General features: G+C 43.5%; 1 protein-coding gene across 1 annotated transcript in view; it reads right to left on the reverse strand.

Moving 5' to 3' along the window:
• Positions 1 to 19,882, reverse strand: part of DOP1B (DOP1 leucine zipper like protein B) — a 102,089-nt gene extending 82,207 nt beyond the window's left edge. Inside the window, exon 1 of the mRNA XM_074983429.1 lies at positions 19,745 to 19,882. Coding sequence (XP_074839530.1) covers positions 19,745 to 19,882 — 138 coding nt within the window. The remainder of the gene's footprint in view (positions 1 to 19,744) is intronic.
• Between the last annotated feature and the right edge of the window lie 1,780 nt (positions 19,883 to 21,662).

Consider the following 21,662-nt stretch of genomic DNA (forward strand, 5'->3'; position numbering starts at 1 on the left):
TTATTGTAAGTGTTCAATATCCAACATTCATCAGTCAACATTTTGACTGAAATAAGGTTGTGATAGAAAAGTTACTTAGTAGAATTAAATAAGGCATTCAAGAGTTTTCATCCACAAATGCATCCTTCATTAACTAGGCTTGGAGAACTTTGCTGGAGGATGGAAGACAGAAGTAAAGAGATTGAGATAAATGTCAGTGGGATTGAATGGAAGGAGGAATTTCTCTCAGTATTTAGGCTCTGGAAAAGGAGAGAAGAGTCCAGTAGTAACAAAATCTTTATTTTTTGCACACAACCTGTAAGCTCTTATCCTTTCATTTCACCTTCAAAGACTGCTACACTTTTTAAGCAACAAAATCAGCCACGTTTAAAGAACACAACTACAATAATCATAACTATCTCTTGGCCTTACTGAAACTACAGTAGAAGTGAATATTTTCATAGTAGCTTCATGTAAGGGGAAAACGAGGACTGGTATGTTATAACCAACTGTAAAACCAACAATCACTTAAACACAATTTAGCTGGGAAAAAATACACACACAAAATACATCTGTTAGGTAGAGGACGTGTTGCAAATCTAAATGCAAGTATTATCTTGTCTATTCGAGACATACTAAAATTTTGCAAAATTAAGGCCAAACAAGTATGGCGCTCCCCTTTAAATTTTAAGATTTTCATTAATGACTACAGCTGCAAGCAACAAGGATTGCCTGAATGTTGGACTTTGCTTGGTACACTTTCACAATCTAAACACAATGCTTCACACCCACTAAATATACACTAGAATACTTTAAAGTTCTAACTAATCAAAATAAAGAAAATATGTAGGCTGTAAATACTTGCTTTAACTTACTCAAAACAAGACAAATGCCATAGTAATCTATCATTTAATTACAAGTTATTTATTGACTTTATTGAATGAAACTATTCACTATCTAATAAAATCATGAAGCAACTTGATGTATTACAAAAATAAAGTAATCTTATATAGTTTGTGTCTTTTCCATAAAATTTACTTTGTGAAGACTGCAGGTAATATTCCCCAAGCCGAAGAAAACACTTAAAAAGTCCTGAAAATAACAAAAGGAAAAATACTCTTGGCATGAACAAAAGTTTGGTGGAGAAAGCATGTGTAACTATTTCCCTTGTCCAACAACAAGTCTCTAATGGTCTGGTGTCTTTTGAAATTTGGACGAAGTTGACCTGCTTGTCTACATTCTCCTAAATCCACGTATTATGCTGCTGTTCCTCAATCACAGAGCACCTGTGAGAGGTCTTCCCCCACACAGGTCAGGTTTTCTAAACCTTTTGTAATTTTTGTTACTCTTCTCTGGACTCTCATCCAGTGTTCCCTCTAAACTTTTTCCATTCATGAGCGGAATAAATTTTGTTATGTGCACCAAGGCATGCACCACCAATAGAAAACATGCTGCTGGCTTTGGGCGCTCTGCTATCAGCTGGGTGGCACCTGAATCTCTCCTGGACAGCTGCCCAAGAACTCAAGTTTGCAGGAAACGCTTCCTAAAGTGTGGCGCCCTTAAGTGGACACAGAACTCCAGTTGAGGCATTACCAGTACAGAGTTCAGTGGGACAGCTACCCCCTGTCCCCAATGTCTTACATAGGATATGCTTCTACAACAGAGTCACATTGATTCATACAATTTGTAATTTACAATAAACTTCCAGATCCTTTACAACAGTACTACCACCTCACCAGTTATTTGCTATTTTATAATTGTGTTTGACTTTTCCTTCTAAGGCTACATCTACACTAGAGCATAAAGTCAATTTTAAGGCACTTAGCTTGATTTTATGATGTGACTGCCTTCACTGCAAACAACATTAGGGGGATTTTAAGAGGTGCTAAGGTCAACCTCCTCACCCCACTCAGGAAGTATACCACCAAGTTTGATTTTAAAAGGTTGAAATAATGCTTGTGTGGAAATAGCATTACTTCAAAGTTGATTTTATTGGCCACCAGAGGTATCCCACAATGACCTGAATGTGTCTATTCTGGCAGCTTTCACTGTCACTGATCTCCAGGTGTTCAGGAAGTATGTAACAGGAAGCCCGGCAATTTGAATTCATTTTCTTTCTGGCCAGCATGGCAATCCCTTCTAGCCATGATTTCTCAGGGTTGCAAAAGAGCCCCAGCATGGGGCCGTCATGAGATCCAGGATTTCATTTCTGTGTAAGTGGATGAATCTGTGCTGAGTAAACACCAGGGACACTCAGGAGAGTTGGGTTTAAAAAAAAAAAAAAAGAACCTCCCCCACCACATCCACATACATGGCTGCCGGGCAGTGCAGACCATGCCCTGTCCTGTGCAGGGTTCAGTGTTTGAGAGGGCTTCTTCCCTGCACAAGACTTAAGCAGGAGAGGCCGAGAAACTTATTTTCTGTGCTTCACATTTTATGGGACAGCCCCTGCTCCAGGTGCCAAGTGGCTGGCAGGCTAGACCCTTCTTCCCCACCACATGGTGGCTGGGTAGCGGGGACCATGCCTGCAGACAGCGCCATGTCCTGTCCTGTGGGGGGCTTCACTATTTGAGCGGGCTTACCCCTCATTGGGACAGAAGCAGACTGTGACTGGGAAACAAGAGTACTCTCCCTTTGCAAATCATGTGGATCAGAGGAAGATTTCCTATGAAGAAACGGAGCTTGCGATCTCTCTCTCTCCGTTCCCTCTCGCACACAGGCAGTTGCTAGGGCTAGAGCTTCTTTACCAGAAGAGACAGGGGAATCCCTTCACTCTTTCCTCAACTTCATCTTCTAATGCTGCCTTAAACTTTTCCTTCTCTTCTCAAGCCACTACTTCTGACGGGGTAATGGCTCCTTCCAACAGCCCCGAGGTACCAACACCCTCAGAGATCCCTTCCTTCTCTATTTAGGCTTGGGGATTCATAATGAGCCTGGACCCACTACTTCTAACGGTCTCTTCACCTCATGTTGGAAATGTCAGTGCAATGGCCTCTCTAGAGCCTTCTGCACTTCTATGTGGTGACAATTCACAGATTTCTCTCTCTCTCTTTCAAATATGGCTTCTTCAGCCAGATACACTACCACTTTTTCGTTGTATCTTCTTTCCTTGCAAATAATATGACGTCTTTCACTAAGTCACATAGACCCACTTTTGAACCATTCCTGGTTGGTGTATTTTCCGTGGGGTAAGAGACCTTTGAAAAATGGCCATTCTTCACTTCTCTGTGGTGACAACTCACAAATTTCTCTTGCTGGTTCAAATCTGGCTCCTTCAGCCTCCCTCCCTCCCTCTCTTCAATTGTATTTAAAGTTCAAGTCTTTTGTAAAAAAAACTTTGGTAAAAGCTGTCTTTTTCTGTAATGCAGATGACAAACTACTTCTCTCATTGTGGAAAGAGACTTCAGAAAAATGGCCATCTGTTTTCAACGGTGGGGCGGGGGGGAAAATGAGGGCAATGCAGTCTGGGAAAATATCATCACACACCACAACCACTTGCAGGGCATTTCTCCCCCGCATAATGAACCAGCAAAAAAACAGAATGCAACAGGGCTGAAGGAACTGTGTGATAAGTGCACACAATGTACTGCTGCAACAGTCAAACTCTGGTGAGTTAGTGGAGACACATTAAGTCGACTATGCGCAGGTGGACATAACTTCGACTTTAGAAAATTCAGTGGTAAAAAGTCGACTTCAATAAATTCAACTTTATTTTGTAGTGTAAATGTAGCCTAAGTGAAGTACTTTACACTTTTTTTTTTAAAATACTGAATTTCATCTTGTTGATTTCACACCAAATTTTACAATTTGCTAAAAGTAATTTTAAGTTCTAAAATGGTCCTCCAAAGCTTGCAAGCCCTCCTTGGGGAATTTAAGAAATTTAACATCCTTTTCAGTGCTTTTTTGTCCCAAATAAGTGGAATGTGGCAGACTCTTCACATTTTCCATCTTGTTTAAGCACCTTGAAATCTCATTCATAAAAAAATGTTTGCAGGAATTGTTACAGTTAAGATGAACGACTACCTATTTTACCTGTTACAATTAGGGATTATAGGCCAGGTCAGGTCAACAGCTGAGGGGGCAGAGGTTTCTGTTATGTTTCTAAAGTGGCTAGCATAGGGAGGTCCCAGGTTCAAAGCATAATCATCTTCATTATAATACAGTACTCAGTTTTGGGGCAGGCTTACAAAGGGGGGTGGGGGGGAGTGTGTAATTAGAACAAATAAGCGGCACTACAATTAAGTATTTAGTTAATTTATTTTATTAAACTTAATAGTAAGGTTTGCAAAATTTTAATGGCACAAAAGAAGGCTCTCAGTATGCACCCCAGGCTGTCTAATATTACTTGGGACTTTGACCATGAAGAGTGCTTTACAAACATTACATACTACATCCTTACAATAGGCAAATGAGATATGTAAATTAACCACAAGGCAGATGGAGAGGGAAAGCAGAGAGGAAAAAAAGCCCTGATTTTCAGAGGCACTGAGCACTCATGACACAGTAAATTCAGTGAAAACCGTGTGTATTCAGCACCGTTTAATCCAAAAGCCAAAACTGAATTAACTAAAATTAGGATAGTGCTCACACCATTCTACAGGCAGTAAAATGACAGTGCAGTCTGATTTATGCATTGTACATTGCCTGTATTACTGATTTATTTTCCCCATTTAGCACTCTGAAATTTGGTAGGTCCTTGTCCCAAGATCAGGCCAGCATTATCAGAATTACTGTTCAGATGGGACAGGTGCCCCCATGTGCGTCATTGCAAGGTTCTCTCACTTAGCACATCAGACTACGGTTATAACAGTTTTATTAACATAGCAAATTCTCACACATATCCCCAACCCAGCAAGACAGTGGTAACAAAGAATGACCAGAGCATTTGTACACTTGTACCATCCCTTGCAAAACAACCTGTTTCATCTTTCCCCTTACGGTCATCATTGGTAACCATTCTGGCCTCTCCCAAGAGCCACACCTCCTCCTTCCCTAGACACAGGATGGGATATAACCTTCATGACGAGCTATACTGAAGCCACCATCTCTAATGCATATTCAATAGTACTTTTGGCCTCTACCTTACTAATGTTGGTATGCCCTTCTCCCATAGGCTATTAATTCTTGTACCTCAAGCTTATTAGCATATATATAAATTAGATACATCAAGACACGTCTGACCATAAGGATGCTGTGGTAACTAACTAAAACAGTCCAAGTTGTCAGACTACCGACAGTTTAATCTTTTATCTAGGGTTAGTCTTGGTTAGCTACTTATGCTAAGGTGATTTTGGGGCCTTGTGTCTTAATTACTTTGGGTCATACATTCGCTTACAGGCCTTGAAGCTTATAGGTTCATTGCACTATTGCTTTAACTTACACCGCGTCTAGCAGCTACCTACAGCAAATCACTGCCCTGAACAAGTTCTTCCTGATTCCTAGTGTAACATTTGCAGTAAACTATAGCCCCACCACTAGTTTTAGTTTTTTTGATATAATTTACCAAGTTTTTTTTTTAATTTTGGATTTCTCAGCACAGTGTAAGAACAAAACTTTTTAGAATTATTACAGTAAACCCACAACTTAGTAGACCCCGATTTAATGGGCTTTGGAAATAACAGATGCTGTCCTCCAGCCTCTCCTTCAAATAAATGTCAGCAACATACTGGATCCACCAGAGCGGCCACTGGAGCGGCCGGGTCTGCTGGGGTTACAGGAGCTTGGGACACTGGAGCCACATGGGGGAGGGGGCATGGGAGCTCTCCCCCCAAAGCCCTGTGTGTGCAGAGTGTGTTGGTGCCTGCCCACCACTAGCTGCGATGGTGCTGAGCAGCAGCTGAAGCATCAGAGGCCGCAGCCCACTGGCAGGCTGGGGATGGCAGCCTCACTCTGCCTTCGCAAGGGCGGCTTGGAGCCGGGGGCTGGAGGAGCTGCAGCACTGAGCGCACTAAGAGCCGTGGGAGGTGGAAGGAACCAGGCCGGCATGCAGCTCCCCTCCTGGTAACTGGGAGAGGAAGATGGAGGTGTGAGGCGAAGAATGGGGCAGGATGGAGGAAGGGAAGGGGCGGGCAGAGGACAGGAGTGCGTGATGGGCAGGGAAGGTCAGTGCATCGTTATGCAGCACGAGCATTCACATTTAACGGACCTTTGGCATTAACGGACACCCCTTCCTCCAATTAATCCATTAAATCGAGGGTTTACTGTAAGCTTAGAAAAATTGTAAATAAAATATTTTATTTGAGCAGTTGAACTATAAGGACTTGGTGTTGCTTAACACTTATCCTGCCTACTCTCTTCTCCTACTCCCCCACCTACTAGCAGAAAGAAGTGGAAAAAATGTATTCTAAATGAGCATGAGCAACCGTGGGTCTGAAGAAACGTCAGTCATGTTGCACTGACTCAGAACTACTGATTCTACAAATTTAGAAAACATCTGAACTAGTTATACAAGCTTACAATTTTTGTTTTTCCCCCAGCGACCAGCCCATAAAAAACAAAATTGAGCCTCTCTGCTTACTTAGCTCAATCTCTTTACTGTGTGTTTTTCTTCAGAGACCCCTCTGTGCCAAAAATCAATTACTGCAGCTTGTAAGAATGTGTTCTACATATTAACATGCCCTCAGTGTACGTAACTTTTTCTCAGTTTCTGTGAAGATGACCTGAAAACTATCTGCCCTTTTTGGCAGCACATAAAGGAATTCTGAAATATAGTATTTTTATATTTTATTTTGGAATCTCTTACATTCAACTATTATCAATTTATATTCAAATCTTGTCTACATTGATTTTCTCAGAAAAGTATAGAAATTGGAGGACTACTACAATTAAGTCTAAAGCACGAAGAAAAGGAAATCTAAAGAGTAGAAAGGAAACACTGGTTTGCTAATATGTATTTTAAGAAAATGTCTGAAATGCAGACAGAGAAAAGGTCTTTGCTAAAGTATTATCATCCTGATCTTCCAATTAAAAGTTTAGAAGGCTCCTATTCCTGATCTCCCATTCCTTTAGGATCTCCAGACAAGATGATATTCTCAATATTTATAAAAGGTAAAGAAACTGCAGCAGTACATACGTCACACAGCAGCAATGAACAAAACCCTGTTCTAAAAGCTTTCAAAACAGAGGGATAGGATTAACACTTTCCTATTTTAAAGTCTGATGGCAGGAAATCTCAAATGATGTCACAGAAGCACTAGTTTTCTACCTCAGATTTTATACACATCAGTCACAGGGGGACCATGTCTCCATGCCCCAAATACAGGACAGGGAGATATGAGGGGAGGCGCAGCTCCGTTAAGTGCCAGGAAGGAAGCAGCAGCCGTCGGTGCTCCCTGGGAGCCCCAGGGAAGCGGCAGCTGTCCATGCTGCCCCGAGGCTTGGGGAAGTGACTTCCGCCAGCAGCTGTGCCTGCGCAGCTGCTGACAGAAAATGTGGAGAGGGCCCAAATATGGAACAACAAGCCCCTTTTAAAAAATAAGACAAGGCATCCCAAATACGGGACCATCCCGCCCAATACAGGACAGATGGTCACCTAATCAATCAGGACCTTTTAATCATATTCAATCTCATTTTCTTAACCTACCCAGTACTATCAACTCATGAGAATATTTAGTCTTTTGTACCTCTCCCTATTCTTCAATACTCCTTCTGTATAATGCGACACACACAACTATGTGCTTCCTCATCAGTATTACTCACTTAAAGTCAGCTCAGATAAAAATACATATTATACTAGTCTTCAGGCTTCCCTTTACTTCAATAATATAACACAATTACCTTATTATCATGATATTTCACACTTAGACAATTATTTAATTTGGAGAACAGTCTGCTCCCAAAAACAAATTTACTTAGCTAATACAGAGTTTGGATTCTTGCAAACAAATCCCCACTGTGTTCCATCTTCCCTTTGTAGCTGACAGAGAAGGTTATATACGCAAAAAGTTCTTATTCCTCTAGGACAGGGGTCAGCAATCAAAATAGCAAGAAGAGTCATTTTTGCCAATTCAGTAAAAAACTCAATAATTCAAGAGCCACAATACATGTGAATATGGCATGGACCTTAATAAATAACATCACTTTGTAACCTGCTTTAAGAACAGCACGCAGACAAAGATTTGTAACGTGATACATGTTTACTGCAGGATGCTCACAAACTTTTTAGGTATTCTATTTCTTCACACTTCCCATGTGTGTTTGTACCACTACCTTCTCTCTCTCTCTTTGGAGGACACTACGGGGTGTTATCCAACGTTTCAAGATCACATGCCATTTGCTATTTAGATGTGAGTTGTTCATTTTGGGGTTTAGACATTCAACGCTTATGGAAAATAATCAGAGAGCTTTTTCTTTAAAAAAAAAAAAAAAAAACCACTATGCAATTGTAGTGTTGGGAGCCACAATGAAGTCCTTAAAGAGCTGCATGTGGCTCCAGAGCTGCAGGTTGCAGAACCCTGCCCTAGGACGTCAAAACAGAATGTTTCTTCTGAAGGACAAATTACTTTCTTGCACAGTACTGAACCCAACAATGAGCTAAAGCATGCTATTGTTAAACAACACTCCCACAGGTCAGTGTGACCAGCTTTCGCTGAAATTTAAAAACCAAGCAGGAGATCATCAGGATCCTTGTTATAATACAGACCGTACTTTTTAATTTGTAGCATTAGCTCCAATTAACAATTAACATACTTGTTTGAGACAAAGGCACTAAATTTAAAACTTGAAGAACTTATGATTTGCCAATGGATATTAAGGCTTAGTCTACTCTTAAATTACGATGAGATAGTTATGGCGTTTGGGGGTGTTGGGGTGGCGGGGAAGCACAGTCAGAGTTAAGCCTAACCCCGGTATTGGTGTGGGTAAATCCATGGAATAATTCTTGGGGAAGTGGATTGTCTACAATTAATAGAAAAAGCCCTTTCCTTATATGTAGGAAGGGTCTACACTGCAGTGGTGCTCCAATTGCATAGCTGTAGCACCTGTAGACCACACGTGGCCTGAGAAGACAAGCACTAAAGACCCTTTAGTGGAGAAGAGTTTCTATGGTTTTCCCAGATACTGGTGAGAGAAAGAGTAAACAAGGAATGGGAGTTCAAGATCACTTCCAAAAGCTGTGTATTGGCTATTGCTGCACAGAACAAACATCTACGGCCACCATTACCTGGCCCTGCACACCACATTCATGGATTGGCAATACTGATGTTCTATTTAAATACACCAGGTTTCATGATCTAATTAAAAAGAGAAACGCTGATTGTTCCAAGTGTTCCTGGCAAAGCTGGCGGCAGAGAGGGTCCACAGGTGTCCTGGCCTGGCTCTGCAGGCAAGTGGTTTCTGCAGACACCATCCCCCACTGGCCGCAATTCCCAGCTGATGGAAGCAACTGCGGGCAGCACCTGCATGGAGCATTTCCCTGGGGTATGCAGAGTCACTTCCTCCAGCCATGCCAGGCAGAGCCTGGGAGCCGGAGCTGGCCCCACGCTGCCTGGACTGAGCTTGTGAGGCTCAGGGTTCCACTCGCCCCTGCTGTGGGAAGCTGGTGCTGGTGCTCCAACCATGGTGCTGCCTGCATGGCTGGAGCACCAGCACCAGTTCCCCACTGGGGGGGTGGGAGCCTCAAGGGCCTGATCGAGGGAAGCCGGGGGCCAAACTGGCCATAGGCTTCCCTGCCCTTCCCTAGGCCAAGCATCAACAGACAAGGAGTATCTCTACACCAGGAAATTGGGTTGAATTTGCTAAGGTCGATGCTGTAGCATGTGACTGTGTAAAGTCAAGGGAGTACTTCCCCACCGGCACATGGAGTCCATGAGTGCATTCCCGTAAGGGTGGGCAGCTTTGACTTTGTCAGCAATGCACTGCGACCACCTATCCCACAGTTCCTGCTGCACTGTCGGTTAAGCTCCCAGTGCCTGATGGGACAAAAAAGGGCCGCGGGTGCAGCTCACCAACACTGCAAACTTAGCGAGTCAGGACGGAAGAACGTAAAGGTGCACAGTGTGACCAGGAAGAGGTGAGCCAAGTGTGTTGACACTGAAACTCAGGCCCCCGGGGAGCAAGTGAGAAAGATGACTTTGCCTGTGCTTCCATACCGAGAAGTTATCCAACCAGGGAGGGTGGAAGATTTATGCCTGCAGTCAGCGTTATGCTTACAGGAAAAATAAAGGAAGGGCAGCATGGAAGTGCAGAGAATAAGCTTGTGGGAGAGGATCCTGCAGGGCCACAGAATAGGAGCTTGTTTCTGAAGAGTTTGCCTTCTATCTTGCCAATGTTTTGTCTCATTTTATGCTAGCCTTACTGCCTGCCTAGCTCCCAACAGCTCATCATCAGCGGCCACAGTTCCCCTGCCTTCCAAACTTAATCAGTTCTATGCACGATAGCACATTCTAAACGCCAGGTCAGTCTAGCATTGCACAACGGGTAGAGATACTTGTAACAGAGCTCAAACATCACAGACTCTGGTAATGAAAAAAGCACTACTGCCAGAAGGTGGATGGGGCAAGTGCTCACCCAATTCTCCACTCCACCTCCCACCAGTAACTGAAGAGTCTGCCGCTTTCAGCTCACTGGTGGCAGGGGAAGGGATAGTTCAGTGGTTGGAGCATTAGCCTGCCAAACCCAGGGTTGTCAGCGCAAACCTTGAGAAGGCCATTTAGGGATTGGGGGCAAATAGATTAAATAAAAAAACAAACAAACAAACAGTCTGTCAGGGATGGTGCTTGTTCCTGTCAAGAATGCAGGGGACTGGAGTCAATGACCTCCCAAAGTCCCTTCCAAATCTATGAGATGTGTATTTCCATTTATTTATTCATTCAAACATGCACATGAACAAGAAGTCACCTCTCTCCTACGAAGTTTCTGCTGCTACCTTACCAATCACACTCAGTAGCCATCAGGTCAGTCAAAGACTAAAATCATTTTTCCTAATGGATCTATTAAAAGTTATTGAATCGAAGAACAAGCTGGATAAGAGACAGTTTGGCAAATTCCACAAATCATTCAGCACAAGGGTTCTTTTATTATCGTTGTGCAGAATCTGGCATAATGGAGCACAACCTCAAATGGAGCCTTTGAGCACATTTACTACTGAACTTTATCACCACCAATCCACGCCTCTCATTCAGGACAACTTGGTACAAATTTAAAATTTGTAGACCAGGCAATTTTAAGAAGATGCGCCAAAAGCAGAAAATCTTAAAAAGTGTGCGAATTACATACAAACGGATGGCAAGAGCCATGTGCTCCTTCTACACACAATCAAAGTGCTGCTAGGATTCAATTGGCACACCCTGTAAATTCTATGTACACAAGCACGGTTAGTATCAGAAGGGTAGCTGTGTTAGTCTCTATCCGCAAACCCAACAAGAAGTCCTGTGGCATCTCACAGACTAACAGATTTATTGGAGCATAAGCTTTGGTGGGCAAAGACCCACTTTGTCAGATGCGTTGATAAATGCATCTGACAAAGCGGGTCTTTGCCCACAAAAGCTTATGCTCCAGTAAGTGTTAGTCTATCAAGCACAGTTTGCAAAGCTACCCTACCCCCGACAGACCATCTTAGTTTCAATAATCTTGTGGTACACCGAGAGGGAGGAGGGCCACTCACGTCACCCGTTCATTAGCCTAGGTTGCCCATTGCTGCCCTATAACTATGTGGTCTGGGGATCTCTAACCCTACAGGAGCCAGCATATGGGGAAGTAACATCCTTCTGGACCAGGAGGTGACAAAAGGCTTTCTTTGAGAATGTACCAAGAATACACTGCTAATGCTGGGGTGAGAAATTGTGAATGGGTATGTGTGCCACATCAGAGGCTCCCCAGCAAGGGGTGTCAGAACAGCAATACACAGTGACCTCAGTGGAACAATTCACAGCCCCCTGAGAGGTTATTTCATGTTGTATTAATTTCTTGAGGGTGTTCTCCTTCAGCTGAGACTATCACACATGGAGATGACTAATGTTGGCTCTGCCACTGGCCTACTGGGTGACTTTGTTCAAGTCACTTCACCTATTTCCTCCACATACAAACTGGGAATATGGACGTGAGATTCTCTGAGATTTATTGATGAAAAACCACTGTACAAAAGTTATGTCTAGAATATTATCTAGGCACTGAAACATAATCAACTGTGTACCAAGTTGAGAATTACAACCATGTAAATGGCCACTAACATATCAATATATATTTCTTTGTCTTTAAAAAAAAGAAGCTAATATAAACGCTAGTAAACTGAATAGCAAAAAGCTTTAAAACAACACAGAATTAAGGTTGCCCTCGCTGACACTTCATGTCATTTTGGACCACAGAGTTCAGCAAAACTCAAACTTCTGAAAATCAGGAAATACAGACTTAAAGGAAACAGCCACAAAAAATGTCCTCTTTGAGAGATGCCCCCAGATACCCCTAACTCATGCTCATACTCTGCATTTTCAGCCGCTCTCTGCACCTGCCTGAAACACAAACACTGAGCCCAATCCTCTGACAAAATACCACACTTGTTAAATTGTCATTTATAACCACTTTCACATATGCACACAGGATACCACAAGGACCTGTGCTTTTCCAAACCTGTAATTACACCCATAGACTGCTCTCAGATCCCATCACTACTAACAATACTCATAACAAGATCACACCATTGCCCATCTCCTGACACAACCTACACAATTCCACATTGAAATGTTGCAGACTGGAACCTTTTTCCTTTGCTCAAACATGCGGGGAAGAGTTCAGACCAAGATCACCTCACATCACGTCAATGACTGCTCTGTTAAGCTCTTCAAAGTACACTCATTCCTCCTTTAATGAGTACTTTGCTTATGAGTACTCGCTACAATGAGGGACACGCACGCCTACCTTTGTTCACTAAATGAGTGAACTTCCCCCACTTATATGAGCATGCCACGGGGTCCCTGGGTGGGAGAATTGCAGCCCTGTGGCTGGAGCCTTCTCCCTCCCTTCCATCAGACATGCAGCTGTCTGACAGCCCTGCAGCTGGGGGAAGAGATGGAGAAGGCTCTCAGCCTGGTTCCCTCCCCTGCGCTGGTGGGAATGTGAAACTGACCAGCCATGAGCTGACCAGTTTTGAGGTCCCACAAGCCATGGGGAGACTGGAACCAGCCTGCCCCTGGTTCCCAGCTCCTGCCACTTTGGGAGCCAGGAAACTGACCAGCACTGGTGGGTCCTGGCTCCCCTCCCCTTGAAGTAAAATTCGAGTTATGCAGAGGTTGCAGGAACAACCCCTGGGTAACTCCAGAGTTTACTGTATTAGTCATCCCCCCTGCCCACTCACCCCATAGACCTCACCCTCTGCCAGGCTTTAACACTCCCCCAAGGTCCCAAAACACCCCCAGCCTTAGGGCCCCTCAGCAGCCCCAAACTTCCCCCAGTCTTAGACACCCCCCCCCACCCCTAGCTGGCCCCAGCCTTAGACATTCCTCCTCCTCCACCCAGAGCCTCCTCGCTGGGGCTGCTAGGATGGGCAGCTCCCCCAGCAAGTAACAGTTGGTAAAACCAATGAACTCAAATGTTAAGGTTTCAGCACCCAGGCATAAGGTAACTGCCATTCCTAGTGATGGAAACAGCTGCTGGAGATGGCAGCTCTCTCTATTGATAGATATCTGCCTGAGGCAGCAGTGTTAAGAAACTGCAATTGGTTTCTTTAACAGCCACATGCAGCTGGGAACTGCCCAGCTGGCGACCTTTAGCAAATCTAATGGTGACCCATGTTTGGGTCCCAACCCATAGGATGGGAATCCCTGCTCTACATACATACACTACATCCTATTTCTGGTGCCACATTATTCAAATACCTCAGAAGAGTACCTAAATGCAACTGGTTTATGTCAAGTTACAAGCACTTGGAATGAACTGGAGACTTTTACGTGTATTTTAATGGGAATTTAATATTGGTCTTATGCGTTTTTGCCTATGAGCAGAAATTGGGGAACCAATTGTGCTCGTATAGCGAGGGATGAGTGTAAATCCCAGATGTCTTAATGTCAATCTTTTCTACCAGCCTGCCTCACCCATCCCCTTTCAGCACAGCTATACTTAACACAGTGAACACAGCTGGAATCCAAGCAGATAAGTTCCCAGTGGCCCTTGCCCGCTCCAGGGGGCAGTTAAGATTGCATGGCTATTTTACCTTGATTTTATCTCCTGATCTTCAGAAGGCTGAACTTGACACTTATGAAAAAACACAAGCCATCATTGCGCAACCCTAAGTGTGCATAACAAAGTTTTAGATCCTTTTATCAAAGTATTTTGACAATATGCATGTCAGTTACAAGCACTCAGGCAAAAACTACTGTTAGTTTGTATCAGCAGTTTCTTTACAGAGCCTCACTCCCTTCTGTTGTTAGCAAACAAGGCAAAATCTGCAATAGTACGCTTACATTTTGGCACCAGGACTATTGAAAAAAAGATGACCCATTCCTGCACAATGAAATCTGTACTGAAAGTTCTAAATACTGGCATTTGTTTAGTTAGCAGCAATGTTTTTTCTAGCAGTTAACACGTGTGTAGAGGGGAAAAAGCACTAATCAAGAATAGGGATGAGAAAAGGGTAACTATTTAAAAAATATATAATGGACTAAAAAGGTTCAAGAGTCACATGACCAGTTTGCCAAAAATCACTACTGCAAAATAATCTCTTTCCAGAAGACTTTATATATTTTGATTGTACAATCTATGAGCACTTGAAATTACAAATCTGACAAATATCAGAGGGGTAGCCGAGCTAGTCTGTATCTACAAAAAACAATAAGAAGTCCTGTGGCACCTTATATAGCCTAACACATTTTGGAGCATAAGCTTTTGTGAGCAAAGACTCGCTTCTACATCTGATGAAACGCGTCTTTGCCCACGAAAGCTTATGTTTCAAAAACGTGACAAAGTTAAGAGAATAAGGATACAGGATTTACTTTTATAACTCTCAAATTTAATCTGACTCTTAAGGCTGATCGTACTGTACATCCACAGTATAGGAAACAGATGTAAAGCTGTTTAAATCCCATAAAATGCACTTACATCAAACAAGGATTATGTCTTTCAGTTATACAGAAGGAAAAAGAACACATGAAATTCTTAGCAACAAAGATTCCACTTCATACTGAAGACGCTTTCATATACCTGCCATACATTCTGGATAATAGAGAGTATACCTAGCAATGCACAACAAGATTAGATATTAAAAAAAAAAAAGTATGTAGAGTACTTTATTTACCAACAGCAATATTGTACACTGTAAATGTATACTGTATTTTGCTGTATTTATTTGTATTTACTTTCACTAGACTGTACTTATCTAAAACAACTAACATTTATTTATGGTTAAAATGCCGGTTATTTGAGAGTTACAGATGACAGAATGCTGGATATGAAAGAGTTTACTGCATGCGGACATAAATCATTGAAATGTTTTCCATAGGTTTCTCTTGAAACATAAGCAGACACTTAACACACAGAAAAATGCGCAAATACTTTGTTTTTGTTAATTAACACAGTGCACTTCCAGATACACATTTCTACCCTCCACTTACACGTATTTGAAATACATTAGTCTTTAATACGGTAAATTATTTTCCACAGTAATGCTTGAAAAAATCCACTTGTAAACTGACAAATGAAAAATCTTTCCTGGCAATCATGGGGTCATAAATCACCAATATCCCCTGACTTTAAGCGTTGATTACAAAAATATGGGTTGTCACAATTTCAGCACAACTGCACTTTTAGCCAGGAGCACCTGCCCTTCTCTGGGCAGGGTCCTGTGTCTGGGCCATGGCTGCAGGTGCAAGCAGCTTGCAGAGTCTCTCTTCCACCAGGGTCTGTGAGGCGCAGAGATGCACAAACTGGCCCCAGCAGCTGACCGCTCTGAGTGGTGGGGAGGAGGACATGGGAGGCAGGGAGTCTGTTTGTGGATCCTGCTGGCAGAGCGCCACCTTAGATGAGCACCTCCCAGCCAGAGCCTGCACCTGGCACTCCATCCTCTCCTGTATCACAATTCCCTGCCGCGGATCATAACCACATCCTGTCCCAGGTCAATACTAGTGTTTCCTCTATTTTTTTCCATCCGTGGGTGGCATAAATGTTGTTATGTGCACCGAGGCACATGTGGATGAGTACCACCAATGGAAACATGCTTCCCACTGTGGGCACCTATGGGTGCTTTGCTAATCAGCTGGGCAGCACCTAAATCCTTGGCAGCCACCCACAGACACAGCTTACAGGGAACCAATGGTCAAAACTCAAACCCTCTGAACCTTTTCCTGCTCCCCTGCCCCAAACCATAACCCCAAACCACTGCACTCCCTCCAGGTACCCCTGCCCCCCACCCTACAGCCCTTCCCCAGGTCAGAATCTTCTCCTGCACTCAGACCTCCTCCTCCCAGACCCTGCACCCACTCCTGTGCCCCAAGCCCCTATCCCAGGTCACCACTGCCTTCTTCACCAAAACTCCCTCTGACACGCCGCACTCCTGCCTGCCCCCAGTCCTTTACTCCAGGCTCCTTCTTCATTCAACCTCCACCCCAGACCTTGCACCTCCCCCGGTAATATCACATTAGAGTGCAGCCCTTGGGCACTTACAAAAACTCAGTGTTGGACAACCCCATCAAAAATTACTGCCCACACTAGTCTAGACCATGTTAATAGAATGGCTATTTCACCTTCATGCATTAAAACACAAAGTACAACTTAATCCTCAAAGTTACTGCACATGGCTGTAGTACCTCCATGTTTCATCAGTTACGCATATGGGCAAGGGTCTTCAGCCAGTAGATGTCAGCTGGCCCCAGTGAGCAAGACTAGACAAGGCAGAAGATAAGAGATCATCCCCCTCCATTCAATCAGTGGAACAGTCTGAAAGTCCCAAGTTCGAGTCACAACCTCTCTCACAGTGGCCGTATCTACACTAGCACAAATCTTTGAAATGGCCATTTCAAAGATTACTAATGAGGCGCTGAACTGCATATTCAGTGCCTCATTAGCAAGGCACAGCTCTTTGAAATTGCTATGTTTCACTGCTGCGCAGCTCATCCAAATGGGGGTCCTTTTCAAAAGGACCCCAGCAACTTCGAAATCCCCTTATTCCTACCAGCTGATCTGCAGGGTCTGGAAGGGAGCAGCACACAAGCCGACTTTCATCAGCACTTGGAATGAGAGCTCAGCCCCACCCCGCCTCCCCCATGCAGCCAGGAGCTTGCTCAAAGCCTTGCTACCTGTGGATTAACAAAAGGCCAGCTAATGCTACCAACCACCACCTAAAGGGTAGAGCTCTGAATCTTCACTCATTAATGAAGCCACTGTAAGCAGGATTATTAGTGATCTTAAAAAGTATCACTAGCATTCTGACCATATGTAGAAGTCAAAAGGTCAAATTTCGGCCAATCTGCTGATAGGAATAAGGGGATTTTGAAGTTCCCGGCATCGTTTGGAAAAGGACCCCTGTCCGGACAAGCCATGCAGCAGCGAAACATGGCAATTTCAAAGTGCTGTGGCCGGTGGCATGCTAATGAGGCACTGAATATGCATTAACTCCTCCTTAGTAATCTTCGAAATGGCCATTTCGAAGATTTGTGCTAGTGTAGATGTAGCCTGTATGGACTAGCCCAGGGGTCAGCAACCTTACTGAGGCGGAGTGCCAGAATTTGACCGTTTGACTTCTACTTATGGTCAGAATGCTGGTGATACTTTTTAAGGTCATGAATAATCCTACTTACAACAGCTTCATTAATGAATGAAGATTCAGAGCTTTACCCTAGGTGGTGGTTGGTAGCATTAGCTGGCCTTTTGTTAATCTCGGCTGCATGAGGGAGGAGGGGTGGGACTGAGCCCTCATTCTGATTGCTGACGAAAGTCAGCTTGTGTGCTGCTCTATACTGATAATAGGCCATTTCCACCCTGACTGAAAAAGCCTTGTCAGCTCTGGCCCTCCCTTTTACTGGGACCCTACTCTTTAAATACCCCTCTGGAAACACCCCCTCCCCCACACACTCATGCATCTGATGAAGCAGGTCTTTGCCCATGAAAGCTTATGCTCCAAAATATGTTAGTGTATAAGGTGCCACAGGACTTCTTGTTGTTCTCGAAGTACACACTACAGGTACTTAATGAACCTACTGTCTCCACTTTTGCACAGCTGTGGAACGGTTAGTAAAGTTTATAGAATATAGCCAAAGCAGGTTAGACTGGCAAACCCACAGTTCTGCTAATATTACTGCACCTACGCTAAGAACATTTATTGATATATCTGAACTTGGAGATGTGCAGTTTTCACAACTTCTTTAACTGTATTCCTTGGAATAAGCTACACAGATTTCTCATTTTCTCCTCCTATATATCTCTCTCTCTCTCACCCCACCCCCCCGAGGAAATCCTCCTCCTCCTTTATATATAGAAATTACTACCATAATTCACTCCTGAGGAGATTCTGCACACGCCAAGTAAAAAGCTGCAAATTTTATTATTTTTTCAATACATGAACAAGGAGGCTCTGGCATAGCCGTGAGGGGCACAGACCTCTGTCTGCACGGCGTAGGAGATCACTCTTCAGCCTGCCTCCAAGGACACAGACTTGGCAGTGAGGCAGGTGAGTGGAGGCAGCATGGAGTCCACATTTTTTTCTCCCTCCCACATCAAATGAGAACCACCTCACGTAAGCACCCGCACCTCAATCCCCTGCCCTACTCCAGGCCCCTCCTTCACACTACCTCCCCCTTAGATCCCCACACCCCAATCCTGAGTCCCCTTCTCCACCCTGAGTCCCACCCAGGTCCTGCTCCCACACCCCAACCCCCTTGGCACCACAGACCGTCCATGTGCAGAATGCATTTTGCCATGTACACCAATATGGCACTGACGTGTCACACATCTTTTCCATACTGGCACACACAAAATTAGAAGGAACGCTTACCTGGTTATATGCAGGGGCTCGAAGGGGGTGGGTGGGTAATTTGGATGCAGGGGAGGTGGGCCTCCTTAGGGTTGGGGTTTGGGTGCAGGGTAAAGGGGTCAAGCAAACAAGGGAGCAGTTTCCTGTTTAGAGACTTTTCCCTGCGTGGCTGAGAAGCAATGTGGGTGGGCTGCAGAGCCAGGAGACATTTCTGGGGATGGGTATCACCTGGCCTCCAGCTGCTCCATGCAGGGAAAATGAATTCCTTCCCCAACCCCCAGCCCAGCTGGAACTCTCATTGAGCTCAGTGCAGTGCAGGAGCCCCAGGTGGAGCTAGGTGAATGAGAGAGGCTCAGCTGCAGGGGGGGTAGGGGGAGGGGGAGGAGGAGAGATACCAATTGTGGTAGGGTGAGAGTTGGTGGGGGTGCCTAAATGTACAGCGACTGGGTGGATGGGGGATAGATCTGACCTGTCTGCAACCCCAGACATGTCCTCTCACTCCCCCTCACCCCCATTCCCCATGATTTACCTCTCCATTGGCTGCTCTGGGAACCCAAAGGGACGTGCCCTCCTGCTAGACAGGGGCATATAACCATCCCTGCACCTTCCCTTTGCTTCCCCATCAGAAAGTCATTTCTGCAATGCACAGGAATACTGCACACATGCAGTGGCATAGAATGCCCCCTCAGGAGCAACAATTGTATTAACCGTACAAAGAAACTTCACACTATAAACCTACAATAGTTCTCCAGGATTCATTACTAAGGAATTCTTTAGGTGCCCCAATATCAAAGCAAGTAAAGGGTAACTTTAACAAAAACAAAACAAAAAACCAAGCTGTCTCCCTGGCAAAACATTTCCAAGATACGATACCTTATTGAGTTTTCCAAGTGAAGATATGAGATCTGCCCATTCACTTGAAGATTCAAAGTTCCTCAAAGCTTTTTCAATCACAGAAGAATAGTTTCTGTATCTGTAGTCACTGAACAGCTCCTGCTCTTCAGGATCCATCGTAGGTTCTCATAGCAAGACAAACTGCCTGGCAAACTAAAATGAATATACACGGTTATGAGAAGTTAATCAAAATTAAATATTGACATAGGCTACACCTCTTAAGATTGTTAAAATGGAGTAAGTATACAGACAGGTTTGAAAAAGAACTGTAAGAGTTTAAGTAATTGACGGCATCATACTAATTCCCCATTGCCAGCATTTGTGCTTTTTGGTCACAGTTTCCTGTTTTTAGAAATGCTCTCACCTATACCTGAATGTGTCTTTTACAGAGTAGCAGCAGGGGAGAGTGATTACATAGAAGAACTCATTATACGGAAGGTAAATAAACTGAAGAGGAATAAGGCAGAGGACAACATTTTTCCTGCTCTTTCAGCAGTCTATGGCATTACCTGAATCAAAATAAAAAAACTGCATGAATATTTAACAATGTCCAAATTCTCATTTTACTTCAAGTCTCACAATATTGAGCGTTTCTCTTAAAATCCCAGCTCTTGGAATTGTACAAAGGTGAGAATATCAGTTGTCTATTATTAAAAGCAGTTTTAAGTCATCACAGTTGTAGAACAAAGCCTTAAAACATTACCTAAGTGCATACCAAAGGCTTACACAGCAGAAGCAAGTTTTCTTTCAAGAATCTTATGATTTTTAGACCTATCTCATGGTTTTGACACCTCTGACTCACATTTCAAACAGCTGGGATTGGCAATACTGAGAAATCAACTGAAAAATGTTCAGTGACAGGCTACTATTTTAATCAAATTAATTCTGTATCTGAAAACAATTCTAACCAACTTTTTCTTTAACATTTTGATAGTTAAGGAACAAGTTCTATTCATCGCTCCCCCAAGGCCCAGATCTTGCTCCTCCACCAGCCTGAAACAGTTTTCTGTTTTTCACAGCTTTAAGTATAGGTGCATTAAACAGTCTGAAAAGGTATAAGGCACATTCAGTAGATCCGAGTTCTGCATTAATGAAGTTTATTTCTAAATGTGAAGAAGTGGGTCTGCCCCACAAAAGCTCATCACCTAATAAATTATTTTGTTAGTCAAAGTGCACATGACTGTTAGTTTACTTTATTGGCAGTCAATACATTTTTAAAAAGTATGCCCTTAATTAGTGCTTTGTGAAAATAATAGATTGTTTGATTTTTCTCTACCTCAGCTGGCTGAGCTTTAACCCAACCTGTTAACTCATATGAAAATGATAAACTGCTTGGTCTTCTCTAAGATTACATGTTGAACTGGCTAGCTTGCATTAAGAACACACCCTTTCTTCCCCTCTCCTGACACCAGCAAAGATATGGCCTTAGAAAGTGACAAATTAGAGTTTCAAGTATACTTGTTCAGCTCACATAGCTTACTTGTATTTCATCTTCCAAGCCCAAAGAGCAATTACGGAAACGGGAATAAAGATGTTACCTCACTATAGGTTCAGAAGTTTAAGAGCAAAATTATCTGCCACCCATCCACGCTAAGCGTATGTAAGGGCATGTCCACACATATACTTATTGCACAGCAAGCTGGGATGTGACTCTACAGCACTTCATTGTGCTGTGTACTAACTCTTCGCGTGGACCCAGACACGCCCCCGGTTTTATTGAAAACAGGTTATGAATATAAATATGCATAACTCAGATGCCTTGGACAAAATGCCTCCTGTAAACTCTCTTTTTGATGGTATAATCTGTTGGATCTATGAATCCTATTTTTGTGTACATATCATTTTTGTGTTTAAAATTAAGTGTGGCCTACTCATTCACATTCCAAAGGTCTACCTC

Source organism: Carettochelys insculpta, chromosome 1 (assembly GCF_033958435.1).
Source record: "Carettochelys insculpta isolate YL-2023 chromosome 1, ASM3395843v1, whole genome shotgun sequence".
NCBI lineage: Eukaryota > Metazoa > Chordata > Testudines > Carettochelyidae > Carettochelys > Carettochelys insculpta.